The sequence below is a fragment of the Diorhabda sublineata genome, chromosome 6, assembly GCF_026230105.1.
Source record: "Diorhabda sublineata isolate icDioSubl1.1 chromosome 6, icDioSubl1.1, whole genome shotgun sequence".
NCBI classification, from domain to species: Eukaryota; Metazoa; Arthropoda; class Insecta; order Coleoptera; family Chrysomelidae; genus Diorhabda; species Diorhabda sublineata.
In genome coordinates, this window is record NC_079479.1 from 1098915 (window position 1) to 1121406 (window position 22492).

The 22492-nt window shown below is 32.3% G+C and overlaps 1 protein-coding gene across 4 annotated transcripts in view; it reads right to left on the reverse strand.

Annotated features, from left to right (window-relative positions):
- Positions 1-22492, reverse strand: part of LOC130445191 (Ca(2+)/calmodulin-responsive adenylate cyclase) — a 100847-nt gene continuing 78355 nt past the window's right edge. For 3 of the 4 annotated variants that reach the window (XM_056780734.1, XM_056780733.1, XM_056780732.1), the window contains exons 20-22: positions 6274-6409; positions 5857-6115; positions 1-4796 (exon numbers count right to left, since the gene is read on the reverse strand). In XM_056780734.1, the coding sequence (XP_056636712.1) occupies positions 4462-4796; positions 5857-6115; positions 6274-6409 (730 nt within the window). In that variant the 3' untranslated portion in view covers positions 1-4461. Of the gene's footprint in view, positions 4797-5856; positions 6116-6182; positions 6204-6273; positions 6410-22492 lie in introns of all 4 variants that reach the window. The other variant, XM_056780731.1, reaches the window with a different exon arrangement.

Below are 22492 nucleotides of genomic sequence, written 5' to 3' on the forward strand. Positions count from 1 at the left end.
TCTAAGTGACGTGTACCGTTACAAAGAAGACTTTACCATCAATCAATAATGTATATAACAAGATTCATATAAAAATATATGGTGTTATATCCCAAAAGCTGTAAAAATATTAAAAAGATATTACAAGAAAAACCATTAATCATACTTACCTACGGGAAACTGTTTTTATGTAAGTTGCAGATGTTTTACAGCGTTGCCACGTTGTAAATTGGCGAGGACAAATAAAAAACGATTTGTTGAATACCGTAATTTTTTATTATGTATTCAATAATCCTTAAGCATTCAATAAATTATTAAAACATTTCTCTTAACATACGCTAGCTATATATATAATATTTATACAGGGTAAAAGTAGAAAAAAGTTTATTAATACAACAAATACAATTTACGATTATGTATAAACAAAAATCAAAATACGACCATGAAAATCCGTCTAATTTCCCAATACTTTGATCGTTAATTGAGGAATTGATAGAATTTTTCATGGAGTATTTATAAAAAATTTAACATCAAGATTTATATTCGAACATTTAAGAAAAATAGAAATATTTGTATATACACGCCACCAATATCATTCGAGCATGTTTATTCTAATGAATGGTGATCACAGAATAAATTTAGTGTATAGTCACAGAAGTTGAAAGTAAACCTAAGTCGAAAACAATGATGAAATTGCTTCCAAATCCACTATATTATCCAGATCTAGCCCCCATCGAAAAAATTGAATGAAAACGGTGTAGAAAGCATTGGACTGGTTGTATCACTTTTTTTAGAATGAAATTTGGTTAAAAAAAACTTGTTTTTTTGTTAACTAAACCGAGGATATAACGATTAAAGAGTATTATAATTTTTTAAATAACAAAATGGAACTTTTGGGCTGGAATATTCTACAAAATCGATTTTTAGTAACAAAAACATAGGTCTACATTTTTTATTTATTTATCTGTAACGTATACACTACAAAATCAACTATTTACATCATTTCAAACATACCAGTTAATGTAGACTTAAAAAAAATTTAATTAAACACGATATATATTTATTATTATTAATAGTACAGGAAGATTGTATGAAATTCTAATTTTATTCTAAAGATTTTCACGTCTAAATTCAACTGTCAACGATATTCAATCATAAAAAGTCTTTAGAGCAGTTTCAGTGCACTGCAGTAACCGTATAGATAAAGGCTAATTTATACGAAAAAGAAGAATAATGTATCTAACGTCAGAACAATTCTGGTGTATTTCAAAATAATTATAAATATGTATCCGTATATGTAAAGGCCAATTTATATGAGAAAGAAGCAGAATGTCATTACAATATGTTTTTATTGTTGAATCAGTGTTGTCAGATGACACATAATAATAATCAGATTTTAATATATTTCTATTGAAAAAAAAATCTATTAACACTATTCGATAATTTTAACATAAGTGTGTAGTACTTAAAACTGTGTATTTTCTCGAAAAAAATCTGTTCCCAGATTATAACAGAGCCCATGTAGAAGTTGCGATTTTTTTTTCTTTTCCTTCCATTGGTATAAAAATGGTTGTTAATGTAATAAAAGTTTATATCAAATATTTTTTATTGTTTTCCCTACCTGGTAATTATTGTTGTGACTACAAATTCAACTTATAAGAAAATGTTGCTCGAAATTAATATCTGATAGATTTGGCAACACTGCACCATGATATCATCGATAGCACCTGGTAACGACGAGTTGAATACGACGCGAAGCAGACAATTTATTTTAAAATTATAGTAACGTTGTAAATTATTAGATATATGTTTGGAATGATGTATTAACTGGTAATAAATTGAGCTGTAATATTTCCGAATCTACCATAGTTTGAGTTAATGTTGTATTATACAGTGTGAATCAACCAAATATAATTGAATTCTAAAAAAGTATCTATAATACCTCAATTTTTAATTCCAAAACGTATTTACTAAATCAACCTTCAACTACAACAATTTTTATACAGGAAAGACGTTATGAGAAATTGTATTTCAAAATATTTTTAGAAAATTATCGAAAATACTATTCCATTAAGTTGTTACACACTGTATAAAAGATGTTTAGATCAAAATTATAAAAATGACAGACTGAAAAATGTTTCAATTATCCCTTAATAATTTCAATTTTATAAAAATGAATAATAATTTGATTTAAACAAAAAAAGAATAAGTACAAAGAAATAGATAACAAGCAGATAATGGATGAACATAACAATCTGGCATCAATGGTAACAATAAAGAAGGGGGCGGTTTTAATAATATGCGCGATCATATGAACTACACTTTAAGTGAATATTTGTAGAAAAATTTATAAAAAAAAATGTATAGTCAAGATTCTAATTTTTTTTTTAAAAAAACAATAATTAGTCGTTATTTAAATATGTATTGAGTTTTTACGAGTTTCATAGTGGAAACGACCATATAAAATCTGAATTATATTTATATATTGGCTATGGATTTATTAAATATATTTTTTTTTGTCCACAATTACGTATTTATGTTCATAAAAAAGTATTTTAGTTTGCTACGAAAAGTAAAATTAATTTTACATCTACGTTTCCACACTGTATATAATATTTCTTGTAAAAAAAATTCTTGAGTAATTTTTAAATTAATAAATTTTCAATTACAGTAACTAATATCATAATAATTTTGGCAAATATACAATAAAAATATTCAAAACAGAAAAACTATTTCATTTTTTCAAAATTTCAATAATAAACAAATATTTAAACTTTTCGAGTATTCCCATCCTATTATATAAAAAATTTTGAAAAATACCTCAAAAAAAAACATTTAGTAGGGTCACTCTGTTTATATAAATTAATTGTTAAATAACACGTTTCATTTAAATTCGCCCTGTATACTATTTCCCCGAAAGAATTAATTCCTCGCAGAAAAAAATTTCGACCAATTTTATGGAATATGTCAGTAGACTACCAGCAGAGGCAGTTTTATCGATTGCATCTGAAGACAGCTTTAGAGAGCCATATTTAAATCAGATCGTTAGTGTTTCAATGTAAAAAGCACCATTTTGAAATATCTATACCACAAATAATATCCAGTATTAACTTTTCATTTATATAAATAATATTGCACTATTTACGTAAACAACATAATCCATTCTAAAACTATTACTCAGACACGGATAAAAAGAATATCCAAAAGTAATAATAAACCTGAGTAAGTTGGAAAAAAAATGGCCGACATAAAGTGTAAAAAACGTGTCTAGATGTAGCTAAAAAAAAGTTTCTATTGCCTCGCCATCACATTACTTTTATAGTCCAGGAAATAAATCACCAAATTTACGAATTTCTAAACAGTTTGACGGTTTAAGATGCAGTAAAGTGCATTAGATTCGGGAGACAAAAGAAATGAAAATTGCATTTGTGCAAACGAATAATGCATTTTGAAAAGTGCATCTCGAATGATTTAAAAATTATAAACTCGGGCAATATTGCCGGAAATGAGTTCAATTTCACAACATGGGGGTTTTCGAAGTAGTTAAACACGAAAATCACGACAGAAAAGATCTATGAGGTATCTGGTACCAACGGTGGACGACATCTACGTCGTCTATTAAAATCCCGTGGAGATTCGTTATGAAAGTTATCGAATATATGTAACATGGGTGTTAACGAGGTAACTGAACAAGAATATAACAACAGAAAAAGATCTACGAGGTACCTGGTGCCAACGGTGGACGACATCTACGTCGTCTACTGAAATCCCGTGGAGATTCGTATTGGAACTGATCGAATATGTATATCATGGGAGTTTTCGAGGTCATTGAACAAGAATATAATGACAGAAAAGATCTACGAGGTACCTGGTGCCAACGTTGGACGACATCTTCGTCGTCTACTGAAATCCCGTGGAGATTCGTTATGGAACTGATCGAATATGTATAACATGGGAGTTTTCGAGGTCACTGAACAAGAATATAATGACAGAAAAGATCTACGAGGTACCTGGTGCCAACGGTGGACGACATCTACGTCGTCTACTGAAATCTCGTGGAGATTCGTTATGGAACTGATCGAATATGTATAACATGGAAGTTTTCGAGGTCACTGAACAAGAATATAATGACAGAAAAGATCTACGAGGTACCTGGTGCAAACGGTGGACGACATCTACGTCGTCTATTGCAATCTCATGGAAATTCGTTATGAATTGGACCGAATATATGTATGTACAACGAACATTAGAACCCCCTGTTAAAATTGAATTTTTTAACCATTCAAGATGCACTTCTCATTCTTAATTTTTTTTTCACAAAGTTTCCTTTCCCCGAATCGAATGCACTTTGTTGTATCGTAATCCGTCCAACTTAGATATTCCTGAGTTTTGCCTCTCATTTCCTGGACTATCAATTAAAAAAACGTACGTTTTTTTATATATTCAGTCTCCGATTCGATATCAATTTATATATATATATAATTAAACGTCGCTATCGGCGTCCGTTTCGTTTTTCGGTTGACCGAAATTTCTGGTAATACTTTCGCTCATCGATCTAATATTTGCCAAATGTACGTCGTCAGTCGGTACCGAAAAATAATTTAATCTATCTAAATCTGGCAACGCGTTTAAATCGTCATCGGTACGATAGCAGTTGTCGTATTCGGAATCGTAGAGGGCGCTGAGCGAATCTAACGACATCATGGCGTCCGAATCGAATATTCTCGATGACGCTCGTGACGACATTGAAGTATTGTCGTCCATATCGGGATCGTGATTCGGGTCTATATATGCGGAATTTACGTCGCTTAAAGCTCCTAAATAGAAAAATATTAATTGTTTATAATATAAAACGAATAAATAATAGAAATCTTGAAATTCTTAATATCCAAACGGAACGTTAAAATAACGACAACGTTGTAACAGGACGAAATGTGTCATGTGTCAAGTGAATTCAAACATTTTGAATTTGTGATTTGTTCCGTGTTTTCAAGTTTTAATTTAATTTATTAGTGTTTTTAAGTGAGTTAAATGTGTTGTCTTTTTTAATAGTGTTATAGGATGAGGAATTTTACTTACCAAACAAATTCACATATAAACGTATATGATATTTTCAAGGTTAGCATAAAGATTCTTTAATGTATCATTCAAAATATCGGTTTTGTACCTGATATTTAGTAAACTGTTGTTATTTTAAAACTTTCGAATACGTAAAGTAATGGTTTTATACATTTTTTTATATTGGGAAGTAATTATTTTCTCTTAATATCAATATATCGTGGAAATAATATTTGAAGACATTTTTTTGTAATAGTCCAGGAAATATATTCTTTATTGTGTAAAAAGTTACTAAAAATAGTTGATATAGTGAAAATAAAAGTTTTATTTATTAAGAAAATATTATCTAAACAGATAATATAATATATTAAAATTTAGTTCAACATAAATATCCTTTTAAAAGGAGTATTAGCCATTCTTGGGAAGCTTTTCTGATCCGTTGTTCACAGTGGATCAATCAGTGGATTTTTTTTACTTATTTCTGTTATTTATTTGTTATGGTGTAATTTTTTCGTCCTTGGATGGTTCTCAGCATTTTTATTTCTAATATCCTTAGTTTTCCTTCGTCTTTTCGCGTTAAATTCATTACTTCAGCTACATAAGTTATTACTGTCTCCTAAATTTTCATTTTTACTTAGATTTTTATGTATTAAAATTGAATAGATCTTTGTAAAGTGATTCATTATAATGTACTGGTATAAAAATCAATTTTTATATATCCTAAAGCTTTTAAAAGTTCAATAACGTTGTTTTTTTTTGATAATAATTACTAAAATAATGTGATAAGATTCTTTTCTATCAATTTTAATAAAATCTTACCTTCCGCATCCGTTAGCCCAGTTTCATTGATCATGGAAATATTTTCTAAAGCTGGATCGTCTGTAGTATACCCAGTAGATTCTCTATCGTTCAATAATGGTTCCGAAGCACCGCCATCCTCGTCTTCAGACCATTCAGAAGGACTTGCTTCTGCAGCGGTAGACGTCCTGTCCTGTCTTTGAGGTTCTAAAACGATATTTTCAAGATTTCGTAGTTTTTCTTGAATTTTTTCCTCCAAAAGCCGTTTCACTTCCGCTTCCTTAAAATAAAAATATATAATTTAATGAAATATATAATAATTAATTTAATAATTAAATATATATTACCAATTCTCTATCCACCGAAAGCTTATGGAATAAAAATAAATTCATATATCAATAAAAAATAATAATTTTGATGGTTTAATGTTTATTATACCTTTGCGGCTTCTTCTTCCATTAGCCTTTCTTCGCGTTCGAAGTTTTCTAAATCGGTATCGTCGTCCTGTCGATGGATTTCGCGCATATCACAGTCTAAATCAATATCTTCTTCTTCTTCGGCAGTACGTGGACACCTGTAGAACGATTATTTTCATTTCATTTACGATTATTGTCGTACTACCCTCGTATATACATTTTTTAACAATTTTAAATAATAATACGAATGATTTTATTTTTGTTTGATAAAAAAAAATGTGAAAAACGACAGGCAGTTGAAACTGAACGTGTATGGATCCCTTTTAATTGCTTAAACTCGCCGTTTTGTGCTGAAAGGGTGGTTAATGAAAAATGATTTGCAAGCGTGATTGGTGCTTAGAGCTGAGCAAGCAGCATGGATGTTAGAATATCTAAATGATTGTTAATATTAAAATCGAATGATGATGATTGAAAAAATGTTAATATACATGAGTTGTGTCGTATAAACCGGACTAATTTTTGAAAAAATTTCTTAAATTCTTTCTAGTTTTCAATATAACGAGCCATTTTAAAGTTGATGGTATCGATTAAAATCAATAATAAAGTGAAATTTTGTTGTTGCTACCTAAAAAGAAAATTCCTGAAAGTTTAGGTCGTTAATTATGTCTTAGACTGAGGTATGTAAATATTTCAGCTTGTAAAAATACAGAAAGTGATTTTTTTCAAAATTAAATGCTCTGCATAGGATTTTCAAGCTGTAACTTGAATCTTGATAAAGTACGGGCCTTTAAAATTGATTTTTCCAAGAAATTCGCTTTTTTTCTGCATTTATCTCGTGAATGACTCGAGCTACAAAAAAATGCGAGTAACAAATCTGCAGTAAATTCAATTTCCTACAAAAAAATTCCTTAGAGTCGAGTGGCTAAAATCAATATTTCCGGAGATATTTAATAATTACAAGTTTTTGTAATTTCGAATTTTTATCGAAAATATTTTCTTTTAAATCAATTTCTTATAGCATCTTATAACCTCGAAGAGAACGAAAAAACAACGAGGAAATTACTGATAGACATAAAAAAGTTTCAAATTTTTTTGAAAAATTAATTCGGTTGATTTCGGTTCTAGTACATTACCCTGTACATGGTTAGTAACTGAATTATCTGTACTGAACACACTATTTACACTGGTACTAAACCAATAAACACAATTACACCATCTAATATGAACGTTTCGTTAACCAAGTTGTCATCTTCAGGGACTAGAGATGAACTATTTACTTTGAGGATGTGAAAATGATAATTAGGTAATCGAAAAGCTCATATTAGACTGTCTATAACGAGTTTCGATTACCTAGTTGTCATCTTCAGAGACTTGAGATGAACTATTTACTTTGAGGATCTGAAAATGATAACTAGGTAATCGAAAAGCTCATATTAGACAGTATATAACGAGTTTTGATTACCTAGTTGTCATCTTCAGAGACTAGAGATGAACTATTTACTTTGAGGCTCCGAAGATGATAACTAGGTAATCGAAACGCTCATATTAGACAGTATATAACGAGTTTTGATTACCTAGTTGTCATCTTCAGAGACTAGAGATGAACTATTTACTTTGAGGCTCCGAAGATGATAACTAGGTAATCGAAAAGCTCATATTAGACAGTATATAACGAGTTTTGATTACCTAGTTGTCATCTTCAGAGACTTGAGATGAAATATTTACTTTGAGGCTCCGAAGATGATAACTACGTAATCGAAACGCTCATATTAGACTGTCTATAACGAGTTTCGATTACCTAGTTGTCATCTTCAGAGACTAGAGATGAACTATTTACTTTGAGGCTCCGAAGATGATAACTAGGTAATCGAAACGCTCATATTAGACAGTATATAACGAGTTTTGATTACCTAGTTGTCATCTTCAGAGACTAGAGATGAACTATTTACTTTGAGGCTCCGAAGATGATAACTAGGTAATCGAAAAGCTCATATTAGACAGTATATAACGAGTTTTGATTACCTAGTTGTCATCTTCAGAGACTAGAGATGAACTATTTACTTTGAGGCTCCGAAGATGATAACTAGGTAATCGAAAAGCTCATATTAGACAGTATATAACGAGTTTTGATTACCTAGTTGTCATCTTCAGAGACTTGAGATGAAATATTTACTTTGAGGCTCCGAAGATGATAACTACGTAATCGAAACGCTCATATTAGACTGTCTATAACGAGTTTCGATTACCTAGTTGTCATCTTCAGAGACTAGAGATGAACTATTTACTTTGAGGATCTGAAAATGATAATTAGGTAATCGAAAAGCTCATATTAGACAGTATATAACGAGTTTTGATTACCTAGTTGTCATCTTCAGAGACTAGAGATGAACTATTTACTTTGAGGATCTGAAAATGATAACTAGGTAATCGAAACGCTCATATTAGACTGTCTATAACGAGTTTCGATTACCTAGTTGTCATCTTCAGAGACTAGAGATGAACTATTTACTTTGAGGCTCCGAAGATGATAACTAGGTAATCGAAAAGCTCATATTAGACAGTATATAACGAGTTTTGATTACCTAGTTGTCATCTTCAGAGACTAGAGATGAACTATTTACTTTGAGGCTCCGAAGATGATAACTAGGTAATCGAAAAGCTCATATTAGACAGTATATAACGAGTTTTGATTACCTAGTTGTCATCTTCAGAGACTAGAGATGAACTATTTACTTTGAGGCTCCGAAGATGATAACTAGGTAATCGAAACGCTCATATTAGACAGTATATAACGAGTTTTGATTACCTAGTTGTCATCTTCAGAGACTAGAGATGAACTATTTACTTTGAGGCTCCGAAGATGATAACTAGGTAATCGAAAAGCTCATATTAGACAGTATATAACGAGTTTTGATTACCTAGTTGTCATCTTCAGAGACTTGAGATGAAATATTTACTTTGAGGCTCCGAAGATGATAACTACGTAATCGAAACGCTCATATTAGACTGTCTATAACGAGTTTCGATTACCTAGTTGTCATCTTCAGAGACTAGAGATGAACTATTTACTTTGAGGATCTGAAAATGATAATTAGGTAATCGAAAAGCTCATATTAGACAGTATATAACGAGTTTTGATTACCTAGTTGTCATCTTCAGAGACTAGAGATGAACTATTTACTTTGAGGATCTGAAAATGATAACTAGGTAATCGAAACGCTCATATTAGACTGTCTATAACGAGTTTCGATTACCTAGTTGTCATCTTCAGAGACTAGAGATGAACTATTTACTTTGAGGCTCCGAAGATGATAACTAGGTAATCGAAAAGCTCATATTAGACAGTATATAACGAGTTTTGATTACCTAGTTGTCATCTTCAGAGACTAGAGATGAACTATTTACTTTGAGGCTCCGAAGATGATAACTAGGTAATCGAAAAGCTCATATTAGACAGTATATAACGAGTTTTGATTACCTAGTTGTCATCTTCAGAGACTAGAGATGAACTATTTACTTTGAGGATCTGAAAATGATAATTAGGTAATCGAAAAGCTCATATTAGACAGTATATAACGAGTTTTGATTACCTAGTTGTCATCTTCAGAGACTTGAGATGAACTATTTACTTTGAGGATCTGAAAATGATAACTAGGTAATCGAAAAGCTCATATTAGACAGTATATAACGAGTTTTGATTACCTAGTTGTCATCTTCAGAGACTTGAGATGAACTATTTACTTTGAGGATCTGAAAATGATAACTAGGTAATCGAAAAGCTCATATTAGACAGTATATAACGAGTTTTGATTACCTAGTTGTCATCTTCAGAGACTAGAGATGAACTATTTACTTTGAGGCTCCGAAGATGATAACTAGGTAATCGAAAAGCTCATATTAGACAGTATATAACGAGTTTTGATTACCTAGTTGTCATCTTCAGAGACTAGAGATGAACTATTTACTTTGAGGATCTGAAAATGATAATTAGGTAATCGAAAAGCTCATATTAGACAGTATATAACGAGTTTTGATTACCTAGTTGTCATCTTCAGAGACTTGAGATGAACTATTTACTTTGAGGATCTGAAAATGATAACTAGGTAATCGAAAAGCTCATATTAGACAGTATATAACGAGTTTTGATTACCTAGTTGTCATCTTCAGAGACTAGAGATGAACTATTTACTTTGAGGATCTGAAAATGATAACTAGGTAATCGAAAAGCTCATATTAGACAGTATATAACGAGTTTTGATTACCTAGTTGTCATCTTCAGAGACTAGAGATGAACTATTTACTTTGAGGCTCCGAAGATGATAACTAGGTAATCGAAAAGCTCATATTAGACAGTATATAACGAGTTTTGATTACCTAGTTGTCATCTTCAGAGACTAGAGATGAACTATTTACTTTGAGGATCTGAAAATGATAATTAGGTAATCGAAAAGCTCATATTAGACAGTATATAACGAGTGTTGATTACCTAGTTGTCATCTTCAGAGACTTGAGATGAACTATTTACTTTGAGGATCTGAAAATGATAACTAGGTAATCGAAAAGCTCATATTAGACAGTATATAACGAGTTTTGATTACCTAGTTGTCATCTTCAGAGACTAGAGATGAACTATTTACTTTGAGGCTCCGAAGATGATAACTAGGTAATCGAAAAGCTCATATTAGACAGTATATAACGAGTTTTGATTACCTAGTTGTCATCTTCAGAGACTAGAGATGAACTATTTACTTTGAGGATCTGAAAATGATAATTAGGTAATCGAAAAGCTCATATTAGACAGTATATAACGAGTTTTGATTACCTAGTTGTCATCTTCAGAGACTTGAGATGAACTATTTACTTTGAGGATCTGAAAATGATAACTAGGTAATCGAAAAGCTCATATTAGACAGTATATAACGAGTTTTGATTACCTAGTTGTCATCTTCAGAGACTAGAGATGAACTATTTACTTTGAGGCTCCGAAGATGATAACTAGGTAATCGAAAAGCTCATATTAGACAGTATATAACGAGTTTTGATTACCTAGTTGTCATCTTCAGAGACTAGAGATGAACTATTTACTTTGAGGATCTGAAAATGATAATTAGGTAATCGAAAAGCTCATATTAGACAGTATATAACGAGTTTTGATTACCTAGTTGTCATCTTCAGAGACTTGAGATGAACTATTTACTTTGAGGATCTGAAAATGATAACTAGGTAATCGAAAAGCTCATATTAGACAGTATATAACGAGTTTTGATTACCTAGTTGTCATCTTCAGAGACTAGAGATGAACTATTTACTTTGAGGATCTGAAAATGATAACTAGGTAATCGAAAAGCTCATATTAGACAGTATATAACGAGTTTTGATTACCTAGTTGTCATCTTCAGAGACTAGAGATGAACTATTTACTTTGAGGCTCCGAAGATGATAACTAGGTAATCGAAAAGCTCATATTAGACAGTATATAACGAGTTTTGATTACCTAGTTGTCATCTTCAGAGACTAGAGATGAACTATTTACTTTGAGGATCTGAAAATGATAATTAGGTAATCGAAAAGCTCATATTAGACAGTATATAACGAGTGTTGATTACCTAGTTGTCATCTTCAGAGACTTGAGATGAACTATTTACTTTGAGGATCTGAAAATGATAACTAGGTAATCGAAAAGCTCATATTAGACAGTATATAACGAGTTTTGATTACCTAGTTGTCATCTTCAGAGACTAGAGATGAACTATTTACTTTGAGGCTCCGAAGATGATAACTAGGTAATCGAAAAGCTCATATTAGACAGTATATAACGAGTTTTGATTACCTAGTTGTCATCTTCAGAGACTAGAGATGAACTATTTACTTTGAGGATCTGAAAATGATAATTAGGTAATCGAAAAGCTCATATTAGACAGTATATAACGAGTTTTGATTACCTAGTTGTCATCTTCAGAGACTTGAGATGAACTATTTACTTTGAGGATCTGAAAATGATAACTAGGTAATCGAAAAGCTCATATTAGACAGTATATAACGAGTTTTGATTACCTAGTTGTCATCTTCAGAGACTTGAGATGAACTATTTACTTTGAGGATCTGAAAATGATAACTAGGTAATCGAAAAGCTCATATTAGACAGTATATAACGAGTTTTGATTACCTAGTTGTCATCTTCAGAGACTAGAGATGAACTATTTACTTTGAGGATCTGAAAATGATAACTAGGTAATCGAAACGCTCATATTAGACTGTCTATAACGAGTTTCGATTACCTAGTTGTCATCTTCAGAGACTAGAGATGAACTATTTACTTTGAGGCTCCGAAGATGATAACTAGGTAATCGAAAAGCTCATATTAGACAGTATATAACGAGTTTTGATTACCTAGTTGTCATCTTCAGAGACTAGAGATGAACTATTTACTTTGAGGCTCCGAAGATGATAACTAGGTAATCGAAAAGCTCATATTAGACAGTATATAACGAGTTTTGATTACCTAGTTGTCATCTTCAGAGACTAGAGATGAACTATTTACTTTGAGGATCTGAAAATGATAATTAGGTAATCGAAAAGCTCATATTAGACAGTATATAACGAGTTTTGATTACCTAGTTGTCATCTTCAGAGACTTGAGATGAACTATTTACTTTGAGGATCTGAAAATGATAACTAGGTAATCGAAAAGCTCATATTAGACAGTATATAACGAGTTTTGATTACCTAGTTGTCATCTTCAGAGACTAGAGATGAACTATTTACTTTGAGGATCTGAAAATGATAACTAGGTAATCGAAAAGCTCATATTAGACAGTATATAACGAGTTTTGATTACCTAGTTGTCATCTTCAGAGACTTGAGATGAACTATTTACTTTGAGGATCTGAAAATGATAACTAGGTAATCGAAAAGCTCATATTAGACAGTATATAACGAGTTTTGATTACCTAGTTGTCATCTTCAGAGACTAGAGATGAACTATTTACTTTGAGGCTCCGAAGATGATAACTAGGTAATCGAAAAGCTCATATTAGACAGTATATAACGAGTTTTGATTACCTAGTTGTCATCTTCAGAGACTAGAGATGAACTATTTACTTTGAGGATCTGAAAATGATAATTAGGTAATCGAAAAGCTCATATTAGACAGTATATAACGAGTTTTGATTACCTAGTTGTCATCTTCAGAGACTTGAGATGAACTATTTACTTTGAGGATCTGAAAATGATAACTAGGTAATCGAAACGCTCATATTAGACTGTCTATAACGAGTTTCGATTACCTAGTTGTCATCTTCAGAGACTAGAGATGAACTATTTACTTTGAGGCTCCGAAGATGATAACTAGGTAATCGAAAAGCTCATATTAGACAGTATATAACGAGTTTTGATTACCTAGTTGTCATCTTCAGAGACTAGAGATGAACTATTTACTTTGAGGCTCCGAAGATGATAACTAGGTAATCGAAAAGCTCATATTAGACAGTATATAACGAGTTTTGATTACCTAGTTGTCATCTTCAGAGACTTGAGATGAACTATTTACTTTGAGGATCTGAAAATGATAACTAGGTAATCGAAACGCTCATATTAGACTGTCTATAACGAGTTTCGATTACCTAGTTGTCATCTTCAGAGACTAGAGATGAACTATTTACTTTGAGGATCTGAAAATGATAATTAGGTAATCGAAAAGCTCATATTAGACAGTATATAACGAGTTTTGATTACCTAGTTGTCATCTTCAGAGACTAGAGATGAACTATTTACTTTGAGGCTCCGAAGATGATAACTACGTAATCGAAACGCTCATATTAGACTGTCTATAACGAGTTTCGATTACCTAGTTGTCATCTTCAGAGACTTGAGATGAACTATTTACTTTGAGGATCTGAAAATGATAACTAGGTAATCGAAAAGCTCAATTTAGACAGTATATAACGAGTTTCGATTACCTAGTTGTCATCTTCAGAGACTTGAGATGAACTATTTACTTTGAGGATCTGAAAATGATAACTAGGTAATCGAAAAGCTCATATTAGACAGTATATAACGAGTTTTGATTACCTAGTTGTCATCTTCAGAGACTTGAGATGAACTATTTACTTTGAGGATCTGAAAATGATAACTAGGTAATCGAAACGCTCATATTAGACTGTCTATAACGAGTTTCGATTACCTAGTTGTCATCTTCAGAGACTAGAGATGAACTATTTACTTTGAGGCTCCGAAGATGATAACTAGGTAATCGAAAAGCTCATATTAGACAGTATATAACGAGTTTTGATTACCTAGTTGTCATCTTCAGAGACTTGAGATGAACTATTTACTTTGAGGATCTGAAAATGATAACTAGGTAATCGAAAAGCTCAATTTAGACAGTATATAACGAGTTTCGATTACCTAGTTGTCATCTTCAGAGACTAGAGATGAACTATTTACTTTGAGGATCTGAAAATGATAACTAGGTAATCGAAAAGCTCATATTAGACAGTATATAACGAGTTTCGATTACCTAGTTGTCATCTTCAGAGACTTGAGATGAACTATTTACTTTGAGGATCTGAAAATGATAACTAGGTAATCGAAAAGCTCATATTAGACAGTATATAACGAGTTTTGATTACCTAGTTGTCATCTTCAGAGACTTGAGATGAACTATTTACTTTGAGGATCTGAAAATGATAACTAGGTAATCGAAAAGCTCATATTAGACAGTATATAACGAGTTTTGATTACCTAGTTGTCATCTTCAGAGACTTGAGATGAACTATTTACTTTGAGGATCTGAAAATGATAACTAGGTAATCGAAACGCTCATATTAGACTGTCTATAACGAGTTTCGATTACCTAGTTGTCATCTTCAGAGACTAGAGATGAACTATTTACTTTGAGGCTCCGAAGATGATAACTAGGTAATCGAAAAGCTCATATTAGACAGTATATAACGAGTTTTGATTACCTAGTTGTCATCTTCAGAGACTTGAGATGAACTATTTACTTTGAGGATCTGAAAATGATAACTAGGTAATCGAAAAGCTCAATTTAGACAGTATATAACGAGTTTCGATTACCTAGTTGTCATCTTCAGAGACTAGAGATGAACTATTTACTTTGAGGCTCCGAAGATGATAACTAGGTAATCGAAAAGCTCATATTAGACAGTATATAACGAGTTTTGATTACCTAGTTGTCATCTTCAGAGACTTGAGATGAACTATTTACTTTGAGGATCTGAAAATGATAACTAGGTAATCTAAAAGCTCATATTAGACAGTATATAACGAGTTTCGATTACCTAGTTGTCATCTTCAGAGACTTGAGATGAACTATTTACTTTGAGGATCTGAAAATGATAACTAGGTAATCGAAAAGCTCATATTAGACAGTATATAACGACTTTTGATTACCTAGTTGTCATCTTCAGAGACTTGAGATAAAATATTTACTTTGAGGATCTGAAAATGATAACTAGGTAATCGAAAAGCTCATATTAGACAGTATATAACGACTTTTGATTACCTAGTTGTCATCTTCAGAGACTTGAAATGAAATATTTACTTTGAGGCTCCGAAGATGATAACTACGTAATCGAAACGCTCATATTAGACTGTCTATAACGAGTTTCGATTACCTAGTTGTCATCTTCAGAGACTAGAGATGAAATATTTACTTTGAGGATCTGAAAATGATAACTAGGTAATCGAAAAGCTCATATTAGACAGTATATAACGACTTTTGATTACCTAGTTGTCATCTTCAGAGACTAGAGATGAACTATTTACTTTGAGGCTCCGAAGATGATAACTAGGTAATCGAAACGCTCATATTAGACTGTCTATAACGAGTTTCGATTACCTAGTTGTCATCTTCAGAGACTAGAGATGAACTATTTACTTTGAGGCTCCGAAGATGATAACTAGGTAATCGAAAAGCTCATATTAGACAGTATATAACGACTTTTGATTACCTAGTTGTCATCTTCAGAGACTAGAGATGAACTATTTACTTTGAGGCTCCGAAGATGATAACTAGGTAATCGAAACGCTCATATTAGACTGTCTATAACGAGTTTCGATTACCTAGTTGTCATCTTCAGAGACTAGAGATGAACTATTTACTTTGAGGCTCCGAAGATGATAACTAGGTAATCGAAAAGCTCATATTAGACAGTATATAATGAGTTTTGATTACCTAGTTGTCATCTTCAGAGACTTGAGATGAACTATTTACTTTGAGGCACCGAAGATGATAACCAGGTAATCGAAACGCTCATATTAGACTGTCTATAACGAGTTTCGATTACCTAGTTGTCATCTTCAGAGACTAGAGATGAAATATTTACTTTGAGGATCTGAAAATGATAACTAGGTAATCGAAAAGCTCATATTAGACAGTATATAACGACTTTTGATTACCTAGTTGTCATCTTCAGAGACTAGAGATGAACTATTTACTTTGAGGCTCCGAAGATGATAACTAGGTAATCGAAACGCTCATATTAGACTGTCTATAACGAGTTTCGATTACCTAGTTGTCATCTTCAGAGACTAGAGATGAACTATTTACTTTGAGGCTCCGAAGATGATAACTAGGTAATCGAAACGCTCATATTAGACTGTCTATAACGAGTTTCGATTACCTAGTTGTCATCTTCAGAGACTAGAGATGAAATATTTACTTTGAGGATCTGAAAATGATAACTAGGTAATCGAAAAGCTCATATTAGACAGTATATAACGACTTTTGATTACCTAGTTGTCATCTTCAGAGACTAGAGATGAACTATTTACTTTGAGGCTCCGAAGATGATAACTAGGTAATCGAAACGCTCATATTAGACTGTCTATAACGAGTTTCGATTACCTAGTTGTCATCTTCAGAGACTAGAGATGAACTATTTACTTTGAGGCTCCGAAGATGATAACTAGGTAATCGAAAAGCTCATATTAGACAGTATATAACGAGTTTCGATTACCTAGTTGTCATCTTCAGAGACTTGAGATGAAATATTTACTTTGAGGATCTGAAAATTTTAACTAGGTAATCGAAAAGCTCATATTAGACAGTATATAACGACTTTCGATTACCTAGTTGTCATCTTCAGGGACTAGAGATGAACTATTTATTTTGAGGCACTGAAGATGATAACTAGGTAATCGAAAAGCTCATATTAGACAGTATATAACGAGTTTCGATTACCTAGTTGTCATCTTCAGAGACTTGAGATGAAATATTTACTTTGAGGATCTGAAAATTTTAACTAGGTAATCGAAAAGCTCATATTAGACTGTCTATAACGAGTTTCGATTACCTAGTTGTCATCTTCAGAGACTAGAGATGAACTATTTACTTTGAGGCTCCGAAGATGATAACTAGGTAATCGAAACGCTCATATTAGACTGTCTATAACGAGTTTCGATTACCTAGTTGTCATCTTCAGAGACTAGAGATGAACTATTTACTTTGAGGCTCCGAAGATGATAACTAGGTAATCGAAAAGCTCATATTAGACAGTATATAACGAGTTTCGATTACCTAGTTGTCATCTTCAGAGACTTGAGATGAAATATTTACTTTGAGGATCTGAAAATTTTAACTAGGTAATCGAAAAGCTCATATTAGACAGTATATAACGACTTTCGATTACCTAGTTGTCATCTTCAGGGACTAGAGATGAACTATTTATTTTGAGGCACTGAAGATGATAACTAGGTAATCGAAAAGCTCATATTAGACAGTATATAACGAGTTTCGATTACCTAGTTGTCATCTTCAGAGACTTGAGATGAAATATTTACTTTGAGGATCTGAAAATTTTAACTAGGTAATCGAAAAGCTCATATTAGACAGTATATAACGAGTTTCGATTACCTAGTTGTCATCTTCAGAGACTTGAGATGAAATATTTACTTTGAGGATCTGAAAATTTTAACTAGGTAATCGAAAAGCTCATATTAGACAGTATATAACGACTTTCGATTACCTAGTTGTCATCTTCAGGGACTAGAGATGAACTATTTATTTTGAGGCACTGAAGATGATAACTAGGTAATCGAAAAGCTCATATTAGACAGTATATAACGAGTTTCGATTACCTAGTTGTCATCTTCAGAGACTTGAGATGAAATATTTACTTTGAGGATCTGAAAATTTTAACTAGGTAATCGAAAAGCTCATATTAGACTGTCTATAACGAGTTTCGATTACCTAGTTGTCATCTTCAGAGACTAGAGATGAACTATTTACTTTGAGGCTCCGAAGATGATAACTAGGTAATCGAAACGCTCATATTAGACTGTCTATAACGAGTTTCGATTACCTAGTTGTCATCTTCAGAGACTAGAGATGAACTATTTACTTTGAGGCTCCGAAGATGATAACTAGGTAATCGAAACGCTCATATTAGACTGTCTATAACGAGTTTCGATTACCTAGTTGTCATCTTCAGAGACTAGAGATGAACTATTTACTTTGAGGCTCCGAAGATGATAACTAGGTAATCGAAAAGCTCATATTAGACAGTATATAACGAGTTTCGATTACCTAGTTGTCATCTTCAGAGACTTGAGATGAAATATTTACTTTGAGGATCTGAAAATTTTAACTAGGTAATCGAAAAGCTCATATTAGACAGTATATAACGACTTTCGATTACCTAGTTGTCATCTTCAGGGACTAGAGATGAACTATTTATTTTGAGGCACTGAAGATGATAACTAGGTAATCGAAAAGCTCATATTAGACAGTATATAACGAGTTTCGATTACCTAGTTGTCATCTTCAGAGACTTGAGATGAAATATTTACTTTGAGGATCTGAAAATTTTAACTAGGTAATCGAAAAGCTCATATTAGACAGTATATAACGAGTTTCGATTACCTAGTTGTCATCTTCAGAGACTTGAGATGAAATATTTACTTTGAGGATCTGAAAATTTTAACTAGGTAATCGAAAAGCTCATATTAGACAGTATATAACGACTTTCGATTACCTAGTTGTCATCTTCAGGGACTAGAGATGAACTATTTATTTTGAGGCACTGAAGATGATAACTAGGTAATCGAAAAGCTCATATTAGACAGTATATAACGAGTTTCGATTACCTAGTTGTCATCTTCAGAGACTTGAGATGAAATATTTACTTTGAGGATCTGAAAATTTTAACTAGGTAATCGAAAAGCTCATATTAGACTGTCTATAACGAGTTTCGATTACCTAGTTGTCATCTTCAGAGACTAGAGATGAACTATTTACTTTGAGGCTCCGAAGATGATAACTAGGTAATCGAAACGCTCATATTAGACTGTCTATAACGAGTTTCGATTACCTAGTTGTCATCTTCAGAGACTAGAGATGAACTATTTACTTTGAGGCTCCGAAGATGATAACTAGGTAATCGAAAAGCTCATATTAGACAGTATATAACGAGTTTCGATTACCTAGTTGTCATCTTCAGAGACTTGAGATGAAATATTTACTTTGAGGATCTGAAAATTTTAACTAGGTAATCGAAAAGCTCATATTAGACAGTATATAACGACTTTCGATTACCTAGTTGTCATCTTCAGGGACTAGAGATGAACTATTTATTTTGAGGCACTGAAGATGATAACTAGGTAATCGAAACGCTCATATTAGACTGTCTATAACGAGTTTCGATTACCTAGTTGTCATCTTCAGAGACTAGAGATGAACTATTTACTTTGAGGCTCCGAAGATGATAACTAGGTAATCGAAAAGCTCATATTAGACAGTATATAACGAGTTTCGATTACCTAGTTGTCATCTTCAGAGACTTGAGATGAAATATTTACTTTGAGGATCTGAAAATTTTAACTAGGTAATCGAAAAGCTCATATTAGACAGTATATAACGACTTTCGATTACCTAGTTGTCATCTTCAGGGACTAGAGATGAACTATTTATTTTGAGGCACTGAAGATGATAACTAGGTAATCGAAAAGCTCATATTAGACAGTATATAACGAGTTTTGATTACCTAGTTGTCATCTTCAGAGACTTGAGATGAACTATTTACTTTGAGGATCTGAAAATGATAATTAGGTAATCGAAAAGCTCATATTAGACAGTATATAACGAGTTTTGATTACCTAGTTGTCATCTTCAGAGACTTGAGATGAAATATTTACTTTGAGGATCTGAAAATGATAACTAGGTAATCGAAAAGCTCATATTAGACTGTCTATAACGAGTTTCGATTACCTAGTTGTCATCTTCAGAGACTTGAGATGAACTATTTACTTTGAGGCACCGAAGATGATAACCAGGTAATCGAAACGCTCATATTAGACTGTCTATAACGAGTTTCGATTACCTAGTTGTCATCTTCAGAGACTAGAGATGAAATATTTACTTTGAGGATCTGAAAATGATAACTAGGTAATCGAAAAGCTCATATTAGACAGTATATAACGACTTTTGATTACCTAGTTGTCATCTTCAGAGACTAGAGATGAACTATTTACTTTGAGGCTCCGAAGATGATAACTAGGTAATCGAAAAGCTCATATTAGACAGTATATAACGAGTTTCGATTACCTAGTTGTCATCTTCAGAGACTTGAGATGAAATATTTACTTTGAGGATCTGAAAATTTTAACTAGGTAATCGAAAAGCTCATATTAGACAGTATATAACGACTTTCGATTACCTAGTTGTCATCTTCAGGGACTAGAGATGAACTATTTATTTTGAGGCACTGAAGATGATAACTAGGTAATCGAAAAGCTCATATTAGACAGTATATAACGAGTTTTGATTACCTAGTTGTCATCTTCAGAGACTTGAGATGAACTATTTACTTTGAGGATCTGAAAATGATAATTAGGTAATCGAAAAGCTCATATTAGACAGTATATAACGAGTTTTGATTACCTAGTTGTCATCTTCAGAGACTTGAGATGAAATATTTACTTTGAGGATCTGAAAATGATAACTAGGTAATCGAAAAGCTCATATTAGACTGTCTATAACGAGTTTCGATTACCTAGTTGTCATCTTCAGAGACTTGAGATGAACTATTTACTTTGAGGCACCGAAGATGATAACCAGGTAATCGAAACGCTCATATTAGACTGTCTATAACGAGTTTCGATTACCTAGTTGTCATCTTCAGAGACTAGAGATGAAATATTTACTTTGAGGATCTGAAAATGATAACTAGGTAATCGAAAAGCTCATATTAGACAGTATATAACGACTTTTGATTACCTAGTTGTCATCTTCAGAGACTAGAGATGAACTATTTACTTTGAGGCTCCGAAGATGATAACTAGGTAATCGAAACGCTCATATTAGACTGTCTATAACGAGTTTCGATTACCTAGTTGTCATCTTCAGAGACTAGAGATGAACTATTTACTTTGAGGCTCCGAAGATGATAACTAGGTAATCGAAAAGCTCATATTAGACAGTATATAACGAGTTTCGATTACCTAGTTGTCATCTTCAGAGACTAGAGATGAACTATTTACTTTGAGGCTCCGAAGATGATAACTAGGTAATCGAAAAGCTCATATTAGACAGTATATAACGAGTTTTGATTACCTAGTTGTCATCTTCAGAGACTTGAGATGAACTATTTACTTTGAGGATCTGAAAATGATAACTAGGTAATCTAAAAGCTCATATTAGACAGTATATAACGAGTTTCGATTACCTAGTTGTCATCTTCAGAGACTTGAGATGAACTATTTACTTTGAGGATCTGAAAATGATAACTAGGTAATCGAAAAGCTCATATTAGACAGTATATAACGACTTTTAATTACCTAGTTGTCATCTTCAGAGACTTGAGATAAAATATTTACTTTGAGGATCTGAAAATGATAACTAGGTAATCGAAAAGCTCATATTAGACAGTATATAACGACTTTTGATTACCTAGTTGTCATCTTCAGAGACTTGAAATGAAATATTTACTTTGAGGCTCCGAAGATGATAACTACGTAATCGAAACGCTCATATTAGACTGTCTATAACGAGTTTCGATTACCTAGTTGTCATCTTCAGAGACTAGAGATGAAATATTTACTTTGAGGATCTGAAAATGATAACTAGGTAATCGAAAAGCTCATATTAGACTGTCTATAACGAGTTTCGATTACCTAGTTGTCATCTTTAGAGACTTGAGATGAAATATTTACTTTGAGGATCTGAAAATGATAACTAGGTAATCGAAAAGCTCATATTAGACAGTATATAACGACTTTTG